At 45.5% G+C, this 22,288-nt stretch overlaps 1 protein-coding gene and 1 long non-coding RNA gene across 13 annotated transcripts in view; one reads left to right on the forward strand and one right to left on the reverse strand.

Annotated features, from left to right (window-relative positions):
• The window catches only part of RAPGEF3 (Rap guanine nucleotide exchange factor 3), an 83,639-nt gene extending 61,831 nt beyond the window's left edge, over positions 1-21,808 (forward strand). For 11 of the 12 annotated variants that reach the window (XM_053299595.1, XM_053299584.1, XM_053299585.1 and 8 more), the window contains 11 exons: positions 3,697-3,843; positions 10,047-10,144; positions 11,210-11,335; positions 11,613-11,794; positions 11,975-12,065; positions 15,224-15,274; positions 16,136-16,223; positions 18,097-18,161; positions 18,437-18,491; positions 19,460-19,531; positions 20,207-21,808. In XM_053299595.1, the coding sequence (XP_053155570.1) occupies positions 3,697-3,843; positions 10,047-10,144; positions 11,210-11,335; positions 11,613-11,794; positions 11,975-12,065; positions 15,224-15,274; positions 16,136-16,223; positions 18,097-18,161; positions 18,437-18,491; positions 19,460-19,531; positions 20,207-20,325 (1,094 nt within the window). In that variant the 3' untranslated portion in view covers positions 20,326-21,808. Of the gene's footprint in view, positions 1-3,696; positions 3,844-10,046; positions 10,145-11,209; positions 11,336-11,568; positions 11,795-11,974; positions 12,066-15,223; positions 15,275-16,135; positions 16,224-18,096; positions 18,162-18,436; positions 18,492-19,459; positions 19,532-20,206 lie in introns of those variants that run through there. The other variant, XM_053299596.1, reaches the window with a different exon arrangement.
• LOC128346370 (uncharacterized) overlaps positions 97-22,288 on the reverse strand; it is a 47,524-nt gene continuing 25,332 nt past the window's right edge. The window contains exons 3-4 of the long non-coding RNA XR_008316934.1: positions 20,703-20,779; positions 97-1,251 (exon numbers count right to left, since the gene is read on the reverse strand). This is a non-coding gene — a long non-coding RNA (uncharacterized LOC128346370). The remainder of the gene's footprint in view (positions 1,252-20,702; positions 20,780-22,288) is intronic.

Consider the following 22,288-nt stretch of genomic DNA (forward strand, 5'->3'; position numbering starts at 1 on the left):
AAGAGATAAGTCTGCCTCTTATTTACTTTCTGTTCTGCAGATAGGATGATTCGCAGAATATCAGGCCACAGTTGCTTTTTAAAAATTTTATTGGTTTTTACGATATCTTAACAATCCTGTTACATCTAATTAAGTAAATAAGAATATCAGGCCACAGTTGACTACTGTGAGATTATTGAAGATTTGGCTGGACAGCTGCTACCTGTTGCTGTTCTGTAATTTGGGGAAAATACTGAAGATATTAAAAAGCGTATTTGTACATAAGGCTGTAATGACAACTGAATTTGACTCTGATTTTGAGCAAACATGTATGAAGAACTTGATGCAAGGTGTAAAAATGACCCAAGTCTAATACGTTCAAATGTCCAATATGGCTTTGTGTGTGTGGGTCCTGAAGTTTATTCCCTGTAACAGGGTTTCCCAGATTCTGTTGATGACAGCATCTATCATATGTAGCTGCAATGACCTTTGGCTGGGAAAGATGGGAGTTGTGCTTAGCGTCATCTGGTCCTGATGTGTAGTTTCTCATAAGGTTTTTACTTTTGGTGATGTGTGTGCATACACACATGTGCACTCTTGCATTTTTACCCTGTTCTTCCTCCAATAACTCAGGGTGGCATACATGGTTCTCTCTCTACTATTTGACGCCAACAACTCTGTGAGGTAGGTTAGGTGGGGAGTGATTGGCCCAAGATTATCCAGTGAGCTTCATGATTGAGTGGGGAGTTAAATCTCCTTGGTCCTAGTCTAATAACCACTGCACCAAACATATCCACCCATAGGAAAGGCTGCCTGCTCAGTCTGCATGAGTCACTGCTCCTTCCTATCAGGAGGCATGTCCAGGACAGGTGTGGCAGTGTCACGGGTGGACTTCCCTGAGAGTGGGTAATCCTTATTCATATACACTGTAACAGGAAACATTTGTGGGGCGAAAGAGCAAAGTGTGCCTCCAAGTTTATTCTGAAAAAAGCATGCTTCACCCATTTTGCAGTCTGGGAGAGTGTGCTTTATTGTATAGATGCCATACTGATTTTTGCATTGTGCAGGTCTTTCCTGGGCAGTGTAGGAGGACATCCTTAAGATGGGTTGTGATCCCCAACTCACTCCAGTAGGACAGGGCTATGCACATTATGCTTGTTGATATCACTTCACTGCCTGAGGTACCTCCCAGTTCCGGTCCTGTCTGCTCCAATGGATCAGGGTCTTAACTGTGTCCTGTAGAACTCTTTTCTGTGATCTATAATCCTTTTTCTGGAATGGAATGGAATCTTTATTTTGGTCATTGTCCATACAGAAATACAACACAATAGATAAGTAGTAACCTGCAGCAATCATGATTCTGCCAGTAGTTTCTTGCAAATAAGCTCATGAAAATATTAGCTGGTTTAGGAGGATGAGTTGCATTACCTAAGAAAGGTAAATGTAGTAATAGTAGTTCTTTTATTGCAGCCATAGGCCAAACAGAAAAGGTAAATGCCCTGCTAACTTGGCAAAGAGGCACCTTTTAACCTGGTGATTATCTTATATTTAGCAGGGGGAGAGCAACAGGTCCTATCCAGCCCCTGCACAGCATTCCTCCAGTGGCTGTTGCTGGTCTCTATCTTGTGTTTCTTTATAGATTGTGAGCTATTTGGGGACAGGGATCTATCTTATTTGTTCATTATTTCTCTGTGTAAACTGCCCTGAGCCCATCTTTGGAAGGGTGGTATAGAAATCTAATAAATAATAAATGTCTGACTCAAGCCGTCTTCCTGAATCACTGTGTTCCAAATCCGCTGCCTAATTATCTCCTTGGTTTTTAAGATCCCTAAGGAGACCAACATGGGGATACATAGACCATATTGGTCTCCTTAGGGATTCTAATTGCCTCTCAACTCCCTCTTTCTATTCAGATGCAAAGTTGTCCTTCAGGACCAGAGGTGCCAGGCCTGCTGGACCGAAATTTAATTTCAAATAATAAGAGACCTTTGCAACCCAAACATGCTTCAATTGGTACTAACCCCAGTTCCAGCCTTAACGCTGCATTGGGTGTTCCTCTTGGCACCCCAAGGATTGTTCTAATAAATTTGGTTTGTACCAATTCTAGGAGACGGAAATCCTTAGCTCAGCTGGGCTCCATATAGTAGTTGGGCTAAAATTTTCCCTTTTGAAGACTTGAATTGCAGCAGGGACATAACCACCTCCCTTCCCGAAAAAGAATCTAATGAGCGCCATTGCACTCTTTTGTGCCTCTTGTGTAACATGGAGTAGATGTGCTCTCCAATAACCATTAAATTGGAAAACCATGGCCAAATACTTAGAAAGGTTGACTTGTTCTATATCTTGGCCATCAATTTGTTGCTTCTGAAACACCATAGTTTTGATCTTAAGATAGTTAATTTCTAGTCCTTCCTCTCGGCAGTATGTAGCAAATTTTCGAAGGACTCCACACAAGCCTATCTCTGTAACAGAGAGAATTGTTATGTCATCTACATACAGGAGCGCTGGAACTGGTTGCTGGCCTATAATCTTTTTCTGTAGCTTCTATCTTTCCTGTCCCTTACCCCTTAGAGTTAGGAAAGGAGAGGAGTCATTCTCTAAAACAAAAAATAAAAAAAACCTTTGCTATTTTTCCTTTTAAATCAGGCCTGCATCCCAAGCCAAATGCTACCAGGTATGGTGGCCTGCCAGGTCCTTGACCATGCTTTCACTGTTGCAGTTCCAGGCTGGTGGCCAAAACAGGTGGCTTATCTTATTGGCTACAATATGTAGTTGGAGGCTTATGATTGGATAAATGGATCAAAAGTTGCTCAGAAACTAGGGTCCTTAAGGCAGCAAGTAGGAGAGAGTTTCTCCGTGTACCTTCCACACCTGACAGTTGCAGCTTTCTCATCTTTAAAGACCAGGAGGGTTAAGTCAAGATTTTGTGGCAACAGATTTATCTAGAAAGGCAGAAGAGATAGTACGAATCCAATCCAGCAACAGCAGTTAAGGGAACAGAACCCCCTATCTTCCACCACTAAAAAGCAACTATCTCACCTTTAAAGGATTAGCAAGGATTTAAGGCAGGCCTGCACAACATAAGGCCTGGGGGCCGGATTCGGCCCCCAGGGACGATTTTACTGGCCCCCAGGTATTCCTTGGTTAAAACTATGGGTCCATTGACAGGGGGAATAGATGCATAAGTAACTAATAATATTTTAATGTAATAATGTGCTAAAAATTTGACCTCGGCCCCTGCATGCCAAGTTGTGGGTGGTTCCGGCCCACCAGGGCATTTGAGTTGTTCAGCCCTGATTTAAGGCTTCCAGGGTAACAGTAGAGTTCTCAGAGGCAGGGGAGAGAATGAACATTGAGCAACTGTAGCTTTACTGTGGGTAACCAGAGGAACAGGCTAGTGATGTCATAATCAAACCAGCCAATAAGGGGGCTTTATCCATCTTTATAGTTTCAGTGGAAACTAGAAAATTGAATTTTCTTAAACGAAAAATTCTTGCAAAAAAATTCTTGATACTATACCTCTTGAATATGTAACCGATGCAGTTATCAGAGTGATACTGAAAATTGAAAGTTAGGAACAATCTTCACTGGAGATACCAAGAACTGAACCTGAGCTCTTATATATGCAAAACATGTTCTCTCTTGTAGTGTAGTTTACACTACCGCTCCTTTGGCAATATTCCTTCCATTGCTTACCTTCTTCTCCTTTTCCTATAGTCCCGTATGACATATACAGGCCAGACTATTCCTGCTTTACGACGTTGCTACCAGTGAATACTTCTGTGCGAGAAGTGCTCACATCCTTAGCAGACAACCATGGCTGGAACAAGGAATGGATCCTGGTCAAGGTTAATTCAACAGGGGGTAAGTAAGCCACACATTATGCTAAAGGACTCTGGCAGGCTTGCATCCTAGCAGGAATTGCACTGAGGTGCAGAATGTAAAATTGACAGCTCTGCTCTGTATCAACCAGACGTAGGGCAAAAATAGATGTAACATTTTTTACAACAGTGGGCCCCAATGTCCCTTTCCTGTCCAGAAGTGAGCTCTGAAGAAAAATGTTCTGCACATTTGCAATGGAGTTTGCCCATGCTATCCTTAAGACTCCTCCCTAAAAATATCTGGAGCATTTTTTGCATTTTAATAAGTGCATTTCCTTTTTTAAAAAAATCATTGTTAAAATGGCAATGAATGAATGGCTACATGTACATAAGAAGAACCCTGCTCGAGGCCTATCTAGTCCAGCATGCTGTTTCCCATCATGGCCCACCAGATGCCTCTGGAAAATCCACAGGCAAAAGATGAAGACATGCCTCCTCTCCTGCTGTTGCTCCCCCTGCAGCTGGCATTTAGAGGCATCCTGCCTCTGAGGTTGGAGGTAGCCTATAGCCATCAAGATTAGTAGTCATTGATAGATCGGTCCTCTCTGACTGTTAATTAAAAGGAATTTGAAGTCCCTTTTAAAGCTATCCAAGCTGGTGGCCATCACCACAACCCTGGCAGAGAATTCCATAAATTAATTGTCTGCTGTGTGGAAAAAGTTCTTTCTTTGGTCAATTCTAAATATCCTGGCAATCTGTTTCTCAGGATGGCCCCTGTTCTAGTGATGTGAGATAGGGAGAAAATGTCTCTCCACACCATGCATAATTTTACAGACTTCTATCATGTCTCCCCTTAGTCATCATTTTTTCCTAAACTAAAAAGCCCCAGAGGTTGTAACCTTGCCTCGTAAGGAAGGTGCTCTAGCCCTCTGATCAACTTGGTTGCCCTTTTCTGCACTTTTCCAGGCCTACAATGTCCCTTTTGAGATATGACAACCAGAACTGTATGCAGTACTTCCATGTGTTCACACCATAGATTAATTTTTTTATAGAGACATTATGTATCCCTTAGAAAAACAAAACAAAAAGGTGGGGAACCTGCCTGATGCATGGGGCTGCAAGTAGCACCAATGGCTGAGCTGGGATTTGACTGACTGGTGTGCTTGTAAAGCTGGAAGGAAGCAGAGCTTGAATGGCAGCTGAGTGGCCGGCTGCTGCGACCATTTCCTGTTATGCCTGTCTTCTCTCTCACACACACTCACACTCTCACATACTACATCAGCTTTCCATTTCTACTCTCCCTCACACTTTAGATGGGCAGCCTGCTTTTAACAAAGTTTGTCACATACTTTTATAATTTGCATTACTAATAGAAAAGGAAACAATCATTTTTAAAATGGCAAAAGTCATCTGAGGATTTGTGGTGTGGCTTTAGTAATGCACAGGTACTAGCCAATTGGCACCCCATAGCCTTTGATACTAACATGGAGAATCAGTTTTATTTTCTCAGCTGGTGTAGGAGGTCACCCAACATGGGTTACATCACTCCACATACTCCAGGAGGCAGGAAGTAGAATTAATTGAAGATCCTCTAACCCAATCCCTGTGGGCGGATGCTCTCAGTTTATTTCCTGCCTCTGCTCCAGAGAGTTGCACTCGCTACAGCTTGCTCTTCTATTCTGTTTTTGCTTTCTTAGTTTTTTCTGATTCTCTGCTCTGGTCTGCTTCCCTGAGTTTCCATCTCCTTTTTTTCTCTTTATCCTTCGCTCTGCTCTTGCTGCCGTTTTTTGTCTAAAAAAACAAAAACCAACCTTATCCTATTCTGTCTCCACCTTTACTCTATTGCTGCTTCCTCTCCTCTGGGGCCCTGCCCCTCTCCCATTGCGCTCTGTTTCTATCCCTCTTGGCCGTTGTCCAAGAAGAAAAGCCTTGGCGTTCTGGCATTCAGGGAGGGACATGCCCGTCACCAGCTCTTTACGCTGAAACTACAGGAGACCCGAAAATGCTCTGTGGCAATAGCAGCAGAAGGAGGGAGCCTTGCTGGCACCAGTGGGCCACAGTGACTCACCTCAGCCCCTGAAAGTCGGCCCAGAGAGGAGCGTGGGGATCCAGGGCACGAACATCGCCACCGGACTTCCCTGGTGCTGGGGCAGAAGAAGAAGCAAAAGAGGCACTGGCTCCTTGATCAGGGGCACTTGCCAACCTGCCCAGTGGCTCCTAAGAAATTGCCAGACAGGCATTCTCTCCTCCTCCACCCCTTCTCTCTCCAGTCTCGCAACACGCTGTGGTGGAACCTATTTCCCCAGCATGTAGGCTGTTGTTTCTGAGGCAGCAAGCTGGCTGGGTCCCTCATCATCAGACGGACTTGGAGGGCAAGGAGCCACAGGAAAGAGGGGAATATAACCCCAACGTTTCGCCCATGGGGGACAACATGGAGGCAACACAGGAGCAGCAACATCAAGTCAGGAGTACACCAGAGCAAAAAGTGGTGAGAGCTGACCTTTCCCTGTGGGGTGAGGACAAGGAGTCCTCTGTACCTCATCAGCCTGCAGATCATAGTACTCAACAGTTTGATTTGGTCACGCGTGGTCTGGGGGGCCTGCCTGATTCTGCAGTCTGGAAGGTCTGGATACAGGAGGCTGTACAACAATCCCTGGCTGCTGCCTTAAAGGCACAGGAAACCTCTTAATCTCACAAGATAACTGGGAGTACCTCTTCTTCCTCAGATTCACAAGCAGCCCCCCCCCCACACACAAGAAGCATAAAAGGACAGGGGTCATGTGCAATCCTCAAAAGACCAGAGAGGTCAGATCCTCTAAGGATTCAGGAGAGGACTCCCCAGATTTATATAACCCTCTTGGGGACAGAGACTGTTCAAAACAGGGTGACTCGGACCCAGAGTCATCCTAGTCAGAGGAAGGGGAGCTACCAGATGACCCTATATCTAATCTGTATAACCAGAGGCTCTCCTTGATGGAAGACTTCCAGCCTCTTATCAGCCAATCTATAGCTGTGCTGGGTCTAAAACCTGTTCCTGCAGATCACTGTACCACAGTATCTAAAGGATAGTTGGTTCTGCCTAAACCCGAGGCTCCACAGACTAAATCAGTGATGCTGGAGGGTTTCACTAACACAATTGAGGAGCAGACCTCCATATCCACATCTAAACGGGCCTCTGTGCTGGCTAATAGGCTATATAATTTTGAGGAGGAGACTTTAGATTTGCTTAAAGTAGCCCTTACAGGTGCCCCATTTGGGGCACTGCTCAGTGGAGTGGTGGTCCCGAGGGATGAGGACACATGTTCGCACCTGCCGCCGCGCGTGCTCCGCATACGTCACACGTCGACGTGTGACATATGCGGAGCGTGCGGGCGGCGGCGGGTGCACACGCACGCCGGAACGGGCGCATGCGTGTTACTTACTTAGGATCTGGCAGGCTAACGACGGGGGCAGGGGCGGCAGGGAGGAACGCTGTCACCCCAGAAACTTTACCAAAAACCACAGCACCGGAGGGGAAAGAGCGGCGGGGGGGGGGAGTACTACTCCCCCGCCCTTAAAGCTACAACCCTCCTCCGTGCTGAGCCGCCGGACTGGCTTGGATCCGAACCGGTTCAGAGGCCTCCAGCATGGTCTCCGGACTGGTTCGGGCACATCCCTAGCAGGAGGACAGGGTTTTTCTCGCAAGCCCACACAGCCATTCAGGGCCTTCAGACCCCAGTTCTGTTAGAAGGAACCTTTGAGATCATTTAGACCACATTGGAGCAGGCCCAGAGGCCAGGGCAGACAGGTTCAATTCCCAGGAGCTCCAGTCACCTGCTACTGTAAACATTCCTGAGGGGGGCTGCTCAGCGCTCACTGATGGTTTGTTATCGTTTTCTATCTTGTTATCTGCATGTTGTTCTTCAGGGATTGCAGTTTCCACCATTCAAACCCCTATGGCCTGTTCTGCTCAAGCTGCTGACCTGGAAGGTGGTTTTTCTAGTGGCAATAACATCGCCCAGAAGGGTGTACGAGTTGCAGGCTCTTTCCATGAGAGATAATTTGTGTATTTTCTCCAAAGATTCGGTGAGACTCATCCCAGATCCTTCCTTCGTGCTAAAAGTCCATCTGCCGTCCCATCGGTCAGCTAACATTTACTTACCTTCTTTTTGCCCTGAACTGCACAGGCCTCCTGAAAAGGAATGGCACAGATTGGATGTGTGGAGGGCACTTAGGATATACTTGAACAGGACAGAGAGTTTTCATAAGTCCGACGCATTGTTTCAGTCAGGGGCGTAACTACAATTAGGCAGGGGGAGGCCGTTGTCTTGGGGCCCCCCGCCTTGGGGGGGCCCCCTCAGAGGCTCTCCCCCACCCGATCTTCCTTTTGAAATCATTTAAAAATTATATTTATCCTCCTTGTTCTGGCGCCGCCCGCTATTTGCTTGTTGTTTATCTCCACCCAGCGCCTACCCGATCTTCCTTTTGTGGACGGTGGGGGGGAATCGCCTAAGGCGTGTTTACTCACGGGTGATACTAAACCACCCGCCTCGTTAGCATTACAGACATATAGAAACCAGGTTTGACGCAAACTTAATGCTTGCTGTTTGTTGATATGCTCGTGTCTTTCAAATAGCTTTTGGCAGCACTGGAGGAAGCAGCTTGGTTTGCAGAGCAGGTAAATCGCACTTGAGGAAAGGAGATATTTAGGCATGGTTGGGGAGTAGTTGGCTGGGCTTCGGGGCTTCCAAGCGAGCAAGCCAATGCTTTTTCCAACTCAAACAGCTTTCCACAACTGTTAGGTAGGAGGGCAAGGAAGGTTGCAATTCCGTGCCCATTTACCTTACCTGGGAGCAAGCCCCATTGAACTCAATAGGACTGCCGCCTCCTGCCCTGACCCTCCCCGGGTGTCAGTTCTTTTTAGGGCTATATATATTCTAACCTCATTCTGAGTTCTGTCCACCCTTGGGGGGGCCCTCAGAGGCTCTCCCCCACCCAGTGCCTACCCGAAATTCCTTTTGAAGTCATTTTTTAAAAAAATTCTCGGGGGGGGGCCCATTTAAGAATCTTGTCTCGGGGCCCACTCCAACCTAGTTACGCCCCTGGTTTCGGTCATCCAAGATGGGGATGAATGCATCAGTGGCCATGATAGTTGGGTTCGGGCCTGTATCTCTTTGGCATATGACTCCCAGCATCTTCCGGTTCCAGGACATGTCACTGCCTGCTCCACTAGGTCTGTGGCCATTTCTGCCGCATTATCAACTCCGGCTTCATTGGAGATCTGTAAGGCAGCCCCTTGGAAGTCTCCTTTCACGTTTTCCAAACACTACAAACTGGATGAGCAAACTTCATCCAGGGCGGCATTCAGCCGGAGGGTTCTGCAACAGGTCCTTCCTGGTCACTAGATCCAGCCTGGGCTTAGTTCCCACCTGTGGTTGTGTGCTGTGGTATGTCCCACATTGGGTGATCTCTGAGAAAGGAACATTGATACTCACCGTGAAGGTTTCTTCTTGCTGGTGTAGAAGAGGTCACCCAAGGCTCACCCGGGGTTGTTTTTTTAGGCTAGATCTGTTGCCTAGGCTAGATCTGTTGTATGTGCAGGGGCGTAGCTATGGGAAAGGGGGCCCGTGTTTATCCCTCTTTCTGGCGGCCCCCCAGAGTGAGGGACACAATGAAGAAAATAGGGAGGGATGGAGCTGGAGGGCCCTCAGAAGCTTGCGGCCCGTGTTCTTTGAACCCTTTCGCTCAATTATAGCTACACCCCTGGGCATGTGTTCTCCTTCATTTTTCTGCTTTTTGTCTCTGTATACATTTTGCCTGGACATATGCTGTATTGGACCGGGGCGGCCCTTGTTACTGGCATTTTGTGTTAAGGTCTTCTGAATCTAGAGCTGTTCAGGTATCTGAGAGGATCCACCCACAGGGGTTGGGTTAAAGGATCTTCAATTAATTCTACTTCCTGCCTCCTGGAGCATGTGGAGGGACGTAACCCACGTTGGGTGACCTCTTCTACACCAGCGAGAAGAAACCTTCACGGTGAGTACCAATGTTCCTTTCCCCCCAGAAGTTTACACGGAAGAAGATAAAATACATTTGTTCTGAATGTGGAGAGGGTGCATTCATACAAGCTTTGTTATGCTTACAAAGGGAGACAATAGGGAGGAGTTAGTGGTCCTAGACATGATAAGAGAAATGCTGCCCCCATCTGGCATTTTGGGGGCACTTACCCATTTCTATCTCTGTCACCATTTCTGTCTCTTTCTGTAGATAAAGAGGTACTACCCATGGAGGCCTTTGGTGTGTTTACATCCCTGGGATTGAATGAGAGACTCTTTGCTGTCAGTGTCCAGGAGCTTCACACTTTGGTGAGTGTGTGTCACTTGTAGATCTATGTGTAGGAGATAGGGATGTGCACGAATGTTTCGGTGGGGTGGGGAGTGGTACCTTTTTAAGGCATGAGTAAAGCAAGTCCTTACCTGCTCCTCCACTGACCCACTGCTTTTCCGGGCGCAGCATTACGCCACTCAGAAGTCTGTGCACAGCTGTGAGGCTTCACCCAGCAGCCAGAGTGTGGTGGCAGGATGCATATGGACACTGTACATGTGTAGTGGCCATGTCCATGGTGTTGCTGACCATGCACATGGCCACCACACGCAAGCTGCTTCGTGAAGCCCCACGGTCGCGCATGTGAACTTCTGAGTGGTGGGGTCATGCACATCCCTAGTAGGAGATTTCTGATGCCCTCAGAATTCTCTTCCTCATCCAGAACAACTCCTAGGAAATTTCTCCTGCACAAGTTCCACTGAAGTACATGTATGCATGACAAAGGGGAGATCATGGCAAAAAGACAGAAAAACACGATACCAGGATAAGGACTCTGTACACCTTGTAAGGAAGCATCTAAGTTGATAGTATGGGTCAGATTAGCCTTCAAGGTGTGTCAATCCTCTATGCCTGCATCTCTTTTGTTTTGGAAACCAATATCTGATTGACTAATAGAAGATTCTGTTTTATGTATCTAAACTGCATCAGATAAGAACGCTCAAGTGGGTTACTCCTCCAACAGGCGGAGCTTATGCCAACTTGCTTTAGAATCTTCAGCCCTGGCAGTTGGGGGAAGGAACTGCTCCCTTCCAGTTCTGGTTCTGCCCAGCTCCAGGGCAGTTGGGCATGGACTGAGCTCCAAGCTAGTTGTGGGCTGGCTTCTCTTGCATCCTCCCTTAGATTAGTGAGTTGGGATAGTCAATTTTTCTTTATCAAGGTGGTTTTGAAAATGGTTCAGGTTTGACGATGTAGATATGACTTATGAGTGATGTGGCCAACACAGTGCCTCCTTGAAGTTCTTGCAGGTATAACCAGAGGATGGCATTTGCAATGGGGACGCTTGCGTATAGTGGCATTAGCACTGTTCTCTCTTCTCATTTGTACAGAAACCTCACCCACAGCAACTAGGCCCCACTGTGGGCTCCTCAGAAACCCTGGATTTTATCAGTTCCAAGGACCTGGCCAACCAATTCATGGAGCATGACTGGAACCTTTTTAAAAGCATCCATCAGGTAATGAGATCTGCCCACAGCTAGAATCTGTTTAAGAAGGGTACAAGATAGGGACTGAAGAGATCTTGCTGCACATTGCCATTACTTACCCAAATGACTCTGGAGTTGAGCAGAACTTTCTGCTTTCATACACTGTTGCCTTTGCATGTATAAGATGGAGCTGAGTGGTGATTTCTGATTATTAAGTTGGATGCTTCAAGGTGGAGCTGAGCCAAGACCTTGTGTTTTTTAAGGTTGGAGTTCAGCGGAGACTCTCCCGGCTGTTGTATTTTTTAAGGTGGAGCTGATCTACTACATCTTTGGACAGCAGAAGTTCCCAAATGCCACCACAGCGAATTTGGAGCGCTTCCTGCGTCGTTTCAATGAGCTGCAGTTTTGGGTCACCACCGAGCTCTGCCTTTGTCCTGATGTCATCAAGCGGGCCCAGCTGCTCCGCAAATTCATCAAGCTGGCTACACAGTAAGAGTCTGGTAGATAGGAACATGTCGGGTGGTGGTCCAAGTCATTTTTATTTGGGGGGAGTGAGAATGACTCTGGGAGCTAAACCTGTTACAGGCATCACACTGCTGAGCATCTGGGATGTAGACTCAACTTTGTTCGACTCCTCTTGGGCTGACTGTCTTATGTCTTTGGTTTTAGCCTGAAGGATCAGAAGAACCTCAACTCCTTCTTTGCAGTGATGTTTGGCCTGAGCCACTCTACCATCAGCCGCCTTTCTAGGACATGGGAGGTAAATTTCTGCTGCAGGGTGGGAGGAAACCTAACAGTACTTGATTTACTTTCATCACATTCAACAGTAATCGGAAAAAGTAATTCCCTGAACCTCTAAATCGCCAATGTTGTCCACTACCTTGTTAGGTGCTCTGTGCCTATATTCCACTTTTTAAAGGATACAGGCAAGCCAAAGGCAGATTTGCAAAGCAGCTGTTATAAGGAAGGATAGGACTGGGTGAGAAGGAATGCTTCACGAATTTGCATACCTTATGTCTGACCAAGCCATCCTTTTAGAAGTAGGGACTCTGGGAAGTGAGAGAGGGTGGGATAAGGCAGACACAGAGAAACCGGAAAGGCCTCCTGATATGTCCAAGGTGTACTGGATGATGCATGAATGGGGCTGAACCAGGTTTAATGGGCAAAGTTAGAAGGAAGACTAGACTGAACTTGAGTAGCCAGTTTGGAGATCTTTTCCATTCTCTCAAGTAGGTGAGTAATTCGCAGGGGTGAGAAGGCTGTGACTTTCTTCACTGAAACTCAAATGGGGATGAATTTAGAATCTGGGGAGAGTAAGTCAAGTTACTTAATAATAATAGTTAAATTATTGTTGTTGTTTACACAGACAGGTGTTTTTTACTGGTTTGTTTTATCCAGACATCGAATTATTATTATTATTATTATTATTATTATTATTATTATTATTATTATTATTTTGATTGATTTGATTTGATTTGATTTCTTTACCACCCTTCCAAAAATGGCTCAGGGCAGTTTACACAGAGAAACAATAAATAAAGATGGATCCCTGTCCCCAAAGGGCTCACAATCTAAAAAGAAACATAAGATAGACACCAGCAACAGTCACTGGAGGTACTATGTTGTGGGTGGATAAGGCCAGTTGCTCTCCCCCTGCTAAATAAAGAGAATCACCACATTAAAAAGTGCCTCTTTGCCAAGTTAGCAGGGGTTAATTCCCTGAAAAGTTAATTCCCTGAAAAGTTCTAGAAAGCCATAGCTATCATTAACCACAATGTATCTATGGATAAACTAAGGGGCTTTCATTTGAAGCAGTGAGTCAACACAAACTGACCTTGTACGCTAATGAACTAGTCATATAACATTTTTGACATAACTTTAAATGGCTCACCACATCCTGGAGAAGGCCCTATTAAAAGGTCAAGCATGGATGTACAAGCAAACGGTGGAGAGAGATGTTGAAACAATCAGATGATTAGTTCACCATCAGATTGCTGAAAATATCATTCCTTGAAATGATCCTAAGATTATAACTGAATGAGCTTTGAAAAATGTCAATGATACATAAACAACCCAAAACAGAGTCTAAACTAGCTGGGCCAGGTGCAGAGCATCTGCGTCTCTGCTGACCCACTTGGCCCATTCCCCCCCACCCACCCCGCCCAGCTGCGGTTTCTGGCTGGCTTTCAAGCCAGCCTGTCCCCTCCTCCTGCCCGCTGCCACCTGCTCCCGGTGGCTGGACTGGTGTCTCCTTATCCCAGTGGCTGGGCTGGCCTGCCGCCACCTCATCCCGGTGGCCAGGCCAGGCCGGCCCTCTGCTGCTGCTGCCTCATCATCCAGGCAGCCATTTTCTCGGCCTCCCTATCGCTAGTCTGGCAGCTGCTCACGGACTCTCATGAGAACTGCCACTCATAGGACTAGCGATGGGTACGCCTAGGAGAAATAAATATATAGATCCTCAAAATACTTTATTTAATCCAGCATATAACATGTATTAAGAAACAACCATTCTTATAAATCAGATATTTCATACACAAATAAAACCTTCACAAATAATCCATATTATCTATGTAAATCTGTAAACCACCTAGAGCTTTTGGAATCGGGTAGTATATAAATTAATTTAATAAATAAAATAAAATATGAAGATAAAATCCACTATAAACTGTGCACATACAGCTCATATAACAGACTACATATGTGTAAAAATCCAATTAATTAGCTGTGATGTTGGAGAAAGATGCCAATAGAAGCTTCTCATGAAGCTCTGAACTGATGAAGTCTGATCCAAAAAAAGTCTCTGTAGGGAATCAATGGATGTATCCCATGAAGCTGTAAGTAGTAGCAATCGTGTCCAAGGAGACATCTTCTGATGACGTACCACAAGCCATACGCATTTTGGCTGTCAATCAGCCTTCTTCAGTGGCAATGATTAGGGATGTGCACGGAACCATGGTGGGGTGGTTTGACGCTGGTGGGGGTGCCACTTTAAGGGCAGGGGAGAGTGCACTTACCCCTCCCATCGCTTTCCCCCCACCGGCGCTTATTACCGGTAAAAGCCTTCAGGGCGGCAGCATACCTCCCTGCCGCTTCTTCCCCCTCCTCTGCCGGAAGTGGCCAGAAGTACCGGGTGTGCGTGCACGTTCATAATACATGTTATATATTGGATTAAATAATATATTTTATTGGAGGATTTAGACTTTATTGGGGTTCTTTATGTGTTACTACTTGGGGGGGAGCATAAGATTTTGTATATATCCTAGTATATATCCTTTGAAAAATAAGCCACCAAATTGACTTTTAAGGTTTTAGAGATCCCTGTACAAACTAAGCGATTCTTATGAGAAATTAAGCCTGCGGAATCTCCCTTGCACAGGCTGTCGTCTGTTCAGGGGGAAAGATGGTGCTGACTGACAGAGGTCCTTTTGATAGAGGCCTTGTTTTGCTTTGTGATTGTGAACTGCCTTGGTCAGTTCACAAATGCATGTATATTGCCCAGTATTCACGGGGATGGGGGTGTAGCTCAGTGCTAGAGCATCTGCTTTGCATGCAGGAGGTCCTCCCAGGTTCAATTCCTGGCATATCCAGGTAGTAGGGCTGGGAGAGATTCTTGCCTGAAACCTTGGAGAACCGCTGCCAGTCAGAGGAGACAATACTGAGCTAGATGGACCAATGGTCTGACTTGGTATAAGGCAGCTTCCCATGTTCCTATAATTTGATATTTGATTGGACTCAGGGAGGGGGGAAGGATTGTGCTGAGATATTAAAGTTCTATCTATGGTATTTGATTTGTTAAGGCTGCTTTACTTGTGCAAAGAACCATTTGAGTAACAAATCTGCATGTGTGAGTGCACCCTGACTGATCAAACTTACTGTCTATTTCTAAGCAATCTTCTCTCTCTCTCTCCCATGACCCAGAAGCTTCCACACAAGACCAGAAAGCTGTACAGCTCCCTGGAGCGAATGTTGGTGAGTGGAAATCCCATATATCTTTAGAAGGTGCTGGGAATTTGCTTTCGTTTCTCTTTATCGTTTCTGTCACTTTCAAAAGCCACAGGGAATGGAGCAGAAGGAAGTGTAGAAGAAGAGAGTGGAGTGGGCCACTCTGACCCAGCACTCTACTCTGCTCCTCCACACTTGCTTTCACTCCCTTCCCTTTTGGGTTCTTGGAAATACCAGAGACAGCAGGAGGTGAGCAGCAGCTGGTGCCACTGCCACCAGGGTAAAGCTAGGACGGAGGGCCAGCCCTGGTAGCATCACTTCATCAGTGGCTTGCATAGTTGCCTCATTTCGATGGCAACAGAAAACATTATGTGTGTGGAGGGTGGGGGCGAGGGAGACAGTTGTAGGCAAATGTGTCATAACTTGCATCATCTTATAGAATCTGACTGTTAGTCAAATAGTGGGTTAGTCAAATAGTGGATGATGTGGTAAACCTATCTCTTGATTTTATTACCTCAGACTTGAGAGAAGGTTCATATGATTGAATGCTCCCCAATACAAAAAACTTACAAAACTAGAAGTCAGGGAGAAAGGTTTCTGCTTAGCCTTTCTGCATAACACATCCTTTTGTTTAATATTTGGGACCTCCCACACACACCTTTTTTTTTCTCTCTAGAAGAGCATACCAGCATGTAAGCCTTCACCTGCTGTTTGAAGTTGTACAGTGCAGACACAGACTTACTCTCCTCTCTGTGAGAACTGTGCCATGCTGTCTTTGAAAAGAAAGGGGACATCTTTTTTAGATGGTTTGTGGCGCGGTGGGAGATGAACTTAGTGTCACAACTTGTTACAAACATCCCAGAACTAAGCCGCCTTCCTTCTTTCCAGGACCCTTCCTGGAATCATCGCATCTACAGACTGGCCATGGCCAAACTGAATCCGCCCATCATTCCCTTCATGCCTCTCCTCCTTAAAGGTACAATAAAATTGCTTTTAAAATGTTTGGCTGTGTGCATACATGCTCTCTTTCTCCTCAGGTCTCAGGGTTCTAAATTCACAAAACATACAGTACGGTCTGAAATGGATGAGAAAATAAAAGCCTAGCTGTAGCAGGTCAGGCTTGGGCCCTCTTGAATGTGATTGTAGTCATTTTTCAAAAAATTTCAGGCCTGTCTCAGTGTTAGATGGCACATCTTTACTACAAATGCAAAATGGCTTTAGACCCATTTGATATGCATAGCTTTAATGAAGGAACAGTTGGAAGTGTAGTCTTCTGAGGTTCCTAGTAAGTAAAGTGTGCTGTCAAGTCGATTTCAACTCCTGGCGCCCACAGAGCCCTGTGGTTTTCTTTGGCAGGATACAGGAGGGGTTTACCATTGCCTCCTCCCATGCAGTATGAGATTATGCCTTTCAGCGTCTTCCTATATCACTGCTGCCCGATGTAGTACCAGTGGGGATTCGAACTGGCAACCTTCTGCTTGTTAGTCAAGCATTTCGCTGCTGCGCCATTAGGTGGCTTGAGGTTCCTAGACCACCCTCCATTTCCTGGATCACAGATTCAAGAGTCCCTTGATCAAAAGCCATGACTAGTTAAAGTTTGGAATTCAGACATGCCCTTAAGGTGCAGTCGCAAGAGAGGCAGAGCTCAAACTTGGTTTTAAACTAGATGTTTCTCTAAAAATGGCTGTCTGCTGTCTTAGATGTCAAACTTTCCCTATCCTGGTATTGTAATTCAAATGCTCTTGATGAATAGCTGTTTTTCCACTTGAAGGAAAGCACCCAATCTTGTCCAGATGCATTGGCACCATTATTTCAAAGGAGGCATGGAGTTTGTTCTAGTACTAGCATAATATCCCCCAAGACAAAATGTAATAGAGAGTTGGGAACACGGAAATACTGTTTTCTGACTATTAATAATCCGGATTAAATGGGCCTGCTCTCCCACTGACTTCTGCAGTCCCAGGTGAGTTGCATTTGTTTTATGCAGCCCAAGTTGTATAGATCTGCTGTAATTTGCAGGGGAAATGCATGAAATTTAAAAACAAACATCAAAAAAGCATCCTACAAAGACATCCATGGACACACTGCCCGCTTGTCCATTGTTCTAGAAATCTATGTCAGGCAAATTATGCAATGAATTAACATACCAGTTTCCTTTGTTGTATTCACTGAATATATTTGAGATGGCCCTTTCATTTACAAGTCTAATCAGGACGTTTGGGGTTGGGGTTTACTGTTTCCTAAGATAGTCTCCCTTTCATTAGGAGAACCTTTGTTCTCTAATGGCTTTCAGTATCCAAAAGTAGTCTGTTTTGGGGGTTTTAGGGATGCTGAGACACACAACCTCCTTCCCAATCTGGTATTGTAGCAGGAGAGGTAGGGGGTAACAATCCTAGTAGGAACATTTGGAGAGAATATTACCAGAAACAGATGCAGAGGTAATATGAAGATGCTTTTCTACTGAATAAGTCAATTGGTCTATCTAGCCCAATGTTGTCTGTCCTGACTGGCAGCAACTCTCCAGCGGCTTTTCCCAGCTCTCTCTACCTGATCTTCTTTAACTGGAAATACCAAGAGTTGAACCTAGAATCCTTTGCATGCAATGCATGTGCTCTATCACTCAGCTATGGCCCTTCCCCTGAATGAGAATGTTGGATGGCATGAGGATGTTTCCAGTTAAATTGCCCTGTCTCACTGCAGGCATTTTGCACATGCCCGTTGCATGACTGACTTGCCCATGGCAAACATGAGGCATGTGCCCAGATTAGGTGCCGCTCTCTGTCCACTGAACTACCCTGGTAGTATGTAATGAGTGATGGGAAGACTCAGAGTTCACCTTCCCATTGCAGATATGACTTTCATCCATGAGGGCAACTGCACATTGGTGGAGAACCTCGTCAATTTTGAGAAGCTGGTGAGTGGAGAGATGTCGCAGGGGAGATGAGGGGAGGGCAGCCTAGTGTGCCACGTGATGGGCAAAAACAGCCAATAGCCATGTGGTGGAAATTTTTGTCACTCACCAGTTTGGAGAAAATGAGCTGTTAAGAGTGGAGATATCTTCATTGCACATCAGGATGCTCTGAACCTTGCAAAGCTCATTGGCCTTCTTATACACAGAACAAACTTGTTACTTGGGGGCGGGGATGAAGAGGAAACAAACAAATATAAACCAATGTCTCTTTCATACAGCGCATGATGGCTAAGGCTGTTCGTCTTGTGCATCACTGTCGGAGTCAGCCCAGCCGTAAGTACAGAAGGCTTGTGGCTGTGGGGTGGAGTCGGTGGAGGTAAGGTGGTGTAATAGCTATGTAGAAACAGCAGTCAAGGATAGTTGCCACCAAAAAACCCTTGGATACAAGCAGTGTTCTCTCTAATCTTTTTTCATCTGTTTGCGGAATGAGTTTTGTTTTGGGCGGCAGTATCAAGGCAGTGTGTGCCAGGGGCGTAACTACTATTAGGCAAAGGGAGGCGGCTGCCTGGGGGCCCCCATGCCTCGAGGGCCCCCCCAGAGAGGCAAGTCACATGACTATATATTGTGAAGTGTGTGTGTGTGTGTGTGTGTGTGTGTATCAGCAAGGGGCCCATTTTAAAATTTTGTTTCTGGGCCCACTCCAGCCTTGTTACACCCCTGGTGTGTGCGCATGTGCATTCAGAATGGGGCCTTCCTGATTCAATCTGAGTGGGATCTAAAATTAACTGACTGGACATCAGAAAATGTGTGAGTGTGCACACATGCACATGCTTTAGAGGGAACAGTGGATCCAAGTGCCAGAGCAGCCTAGGAAAACTGGCCTCCTTGCAGAGGAAACCAGTATGCTCCAGTGCTGTTTGAATGACCCTTTACAAACGTTTCCAGATTATTCTCTTCCTAAAGCTCTGAGCAGATAGAAGTTTAGTAGTACCATTAATCGGCTTTATTGGCATATTTTGTTTCAGGGTTGATCAGGGTCAGATGAAAAAGGGAGAAGACATGTTCTAACTTAACAGCTTGTCAAGGGTTATAGTATTAACATAATTCTTTTCTCACTGTCCAAAGAGGGCAAGTCATGCTAAGAGGGATGGGTGGTCCAGAAGTAGATTAAAGAGGGAGACTGACAGAATGATTCTGTAGATGACACAAAGCAGGGATTTTGAGGAAGGTGGTCTAGGAGATACTACAACCCTCATCTGCAGACTTTGCATGTTTTATACTCTTGTTCCTTCTCTCCCCAGTTCCACTGTCCCCCTTGAGGAGTCGCCCTCAGCACCTCCTCGAAGAAGCTCGGGCAATGCGTGCCTCCACCTGTAAGCACATGGTGGGGGAGAGGGACATTTCTTATACAGCTAAATATGAACAGCCTCCTCCAATGGAGGAGAAGGGAATTCTGTGACAGTCTGAGGTGCAAAGGAACATGTGATGTATATACCACAGCCACCTAAAACTGACTAGGAACAGGCAAAATGAAATATTTCCTCCTGCCACATGTAATTGAGTTGTGTGCGTCCCATAATTAGCTTGTTAGAACTCACTGTCATCTGATATGATGATGGCCACTGGCTTAAATTAGCTTTTAAAAGGGTTTACATTACGTTGTTGTGAGCCACCCAGAGACAGAAGTTGGGGGCGGCATACAAATTTGATAAATAAAAAAATAAATAAAAATCAACTGAGGATAAGTCTCTGTGGTAGCCATGATAGCCAGATGAAACCACCATGTTCCGAGGCAGTATATCTCTGAATACTGGTGCAAATCTCCCCCCTCCCCCACAGCTCCTGAAATCTTACCTGGCCTTCTGCCAGATTTTCACAGCACCCTTTATATATACCTTCAGGCATGAAACTGAGGAATTGTCTTTTTAAAAGAGGCATTTTTCAGGCTATATAGTTTTGTGCATAGTACCAAATTGCACACCCATCTTCTGTTTTTTAATGGAATTGAAAATGTCCCTTCCTGATGTTTGGTCTGTCTTCCTTTTCAGGCTCAGAGCAATCCCTCAGCACTCGGAGCCCAGCTGCTACCTGGGCATACATCCAGCACCTGAAAGTGATTGACAGCCAGAAAGAACTTGTGCGACTTTCGCGAGATCTTGAATCCTGATGATGCAGGAGGCCCAGGCCAGGACACAAGATGTGGATATTGCTCAGCCTCGGGCAAGAACTGCTAGGATGAACACCTTGTCATGCTGTAGCCCTGCCTTCAGGCACTGAGTGGATGGGAGCATTCCCCATTTCTTCGGTGGCACCCTTGATCTCCATCTTGAAGCCAGGACACTAGGTGCCTGCTCTACCTAGACCAGGGACCAAAGGAAGACTGTACTGCCTCCGACCAGCAATGCTTTTGTAGACTTCAGGGTTTCTGGCTTGAAAAAGGCTGCTTCATGGAACACATTTGGCTGCCTTAATGGGGGCTCTTGCTCCTTTCCCCTTATTGCTAATCAGTGTTCAACAGAAGTATGAATTTTTAAAAAGACTTACTTTCTTATGTCTGATGGAATGCTGCTTTCTGACTTGATCCCTCTCATCCCTTCACTTGCTGGTGAATAGCATTATAGCTGATGAAATGTGGAAAGAAAATCACGGGGTCACAATTCCTGTTTTAAGATGGCCAGCAGACTCCATCTGAATTATTTATAGTTTCTCTCTGAGAAACTGAAATCTTTAAGACAATGCAGAGGGCTAAAATCCATCGCCTTCCACTGTACTGATTAATGAGGTTCATTATCTACTTTTGCTGCCTGTAATACATCAATTGGTGCTTAGTGAACATAATGATGTAAGTGGTACCACTGGGTACACCTGAGAGCTGTGCCCAACATTCCCTAGAACATAGCAGAGGATGCTACCAGTGGCAGAAGGTAGGTGTGTAAACATGTAGGTGTGTAAGCCTGGGCTGATCTCAACACCACTGTGACAGCTTCTTTCCCTGCTTGTCATTCTCTCTTCCCAGCCACTCAGAAGGCAGAGGAAGAGGAGCTACAGTGTTGGTAGCTGAAAATTGCTCCAGTCTCTGCCCCCTCTTCAGCATAACAACCTAAAACGTTCTAAGTGCTAAGCATAAAAATGCCAAGAGAAGTGAATCTTTATAACAGTGGAACTCTGGGATTTTTATCAGTCCAGTTATGATGACTTCTCTTCAGCTATTCTCTCCCCCTGCCCACCCTATACATTTTAAAGAGATTAATTAAGAATAGTTTCCCTTAATTGGGGGTGGCTTCCTGCAAAATTCTGGGCAGACAGGGTGACTGAAACACACCTATCACCAGACACCCGCACTATACATTATGTTAAATGGGTTATTAAGTGGTGTGCTTAAGTCTGGCAAGGTCTCCTTATTTATGAAGAGAAGACTTTTTTGTAGAAGGAATTGGGGGTAGGGGAGAATGGGCCCTCAATCTAAATTAGGACTGTGGTGCATGTGCAGTTCGTGGGTTAATACTTTCCTTCATACAGTTTTCCTGCCAAAAATTGCCTGCCAAAACTACTGTTTGCCCTCAAAACAGTTATTTGCAGAAAACATATGCTTGGTGGGAGGATTGGTGGTTTGTGCTTTTTTGTAATAAAGTGGTACAGAGGAAAGGGTTCACCCCCCTCCCGCATATGTCATTGTCCTCAGTCTGGACCCCTTCCCTGGTGAAGAACTGAACATGTGCAGAATATCATGCCACTTACTGAGACAAACACTTCTGGGGAAAATGGTGCTCAACTTGTAAGACTGTTGACTATTACAAGCTGAACAAATTTGTATACCGAGCCAGGATATTATGAACTTAATATCCATTAACCATTACTAGCTTCCATAGCTTCATTTCAGCCTCTTTGGTGAAAATCTCTGTTATCAGTGATACCTTATAAGCAGTAGTTAAGGACAACACCATTAACACATTATTGCTTTCAAGAGTGAAAGTCCCACATATCTAGTAAGAGGATGTATAAGGATGTGCTCCTATATGCATATGAAACAAGAGGCATCAAAGAGATAGATGGCTATCTCTGCTGGACAGCATGATAAGGTAATGCTATAAATGAATTTATTAACCAACAGAAATCAATTAGCACTGAAT

Source organism: Hemicordylus capensis, chromosome 2, assembly GCF_027244095.1.
Source record: "Hemicordylus capensis ecotype Gifberg chromosome 2, rHemCap1.1.pri, whole genome shotgun sequence".
Classification (NCBI taxonomy): Eukaryota; Metazoa; Chordata; class Lepidosauria; order Squamata; family Cordylidae; genus Hemicordylus; species Hemicordylus capensis.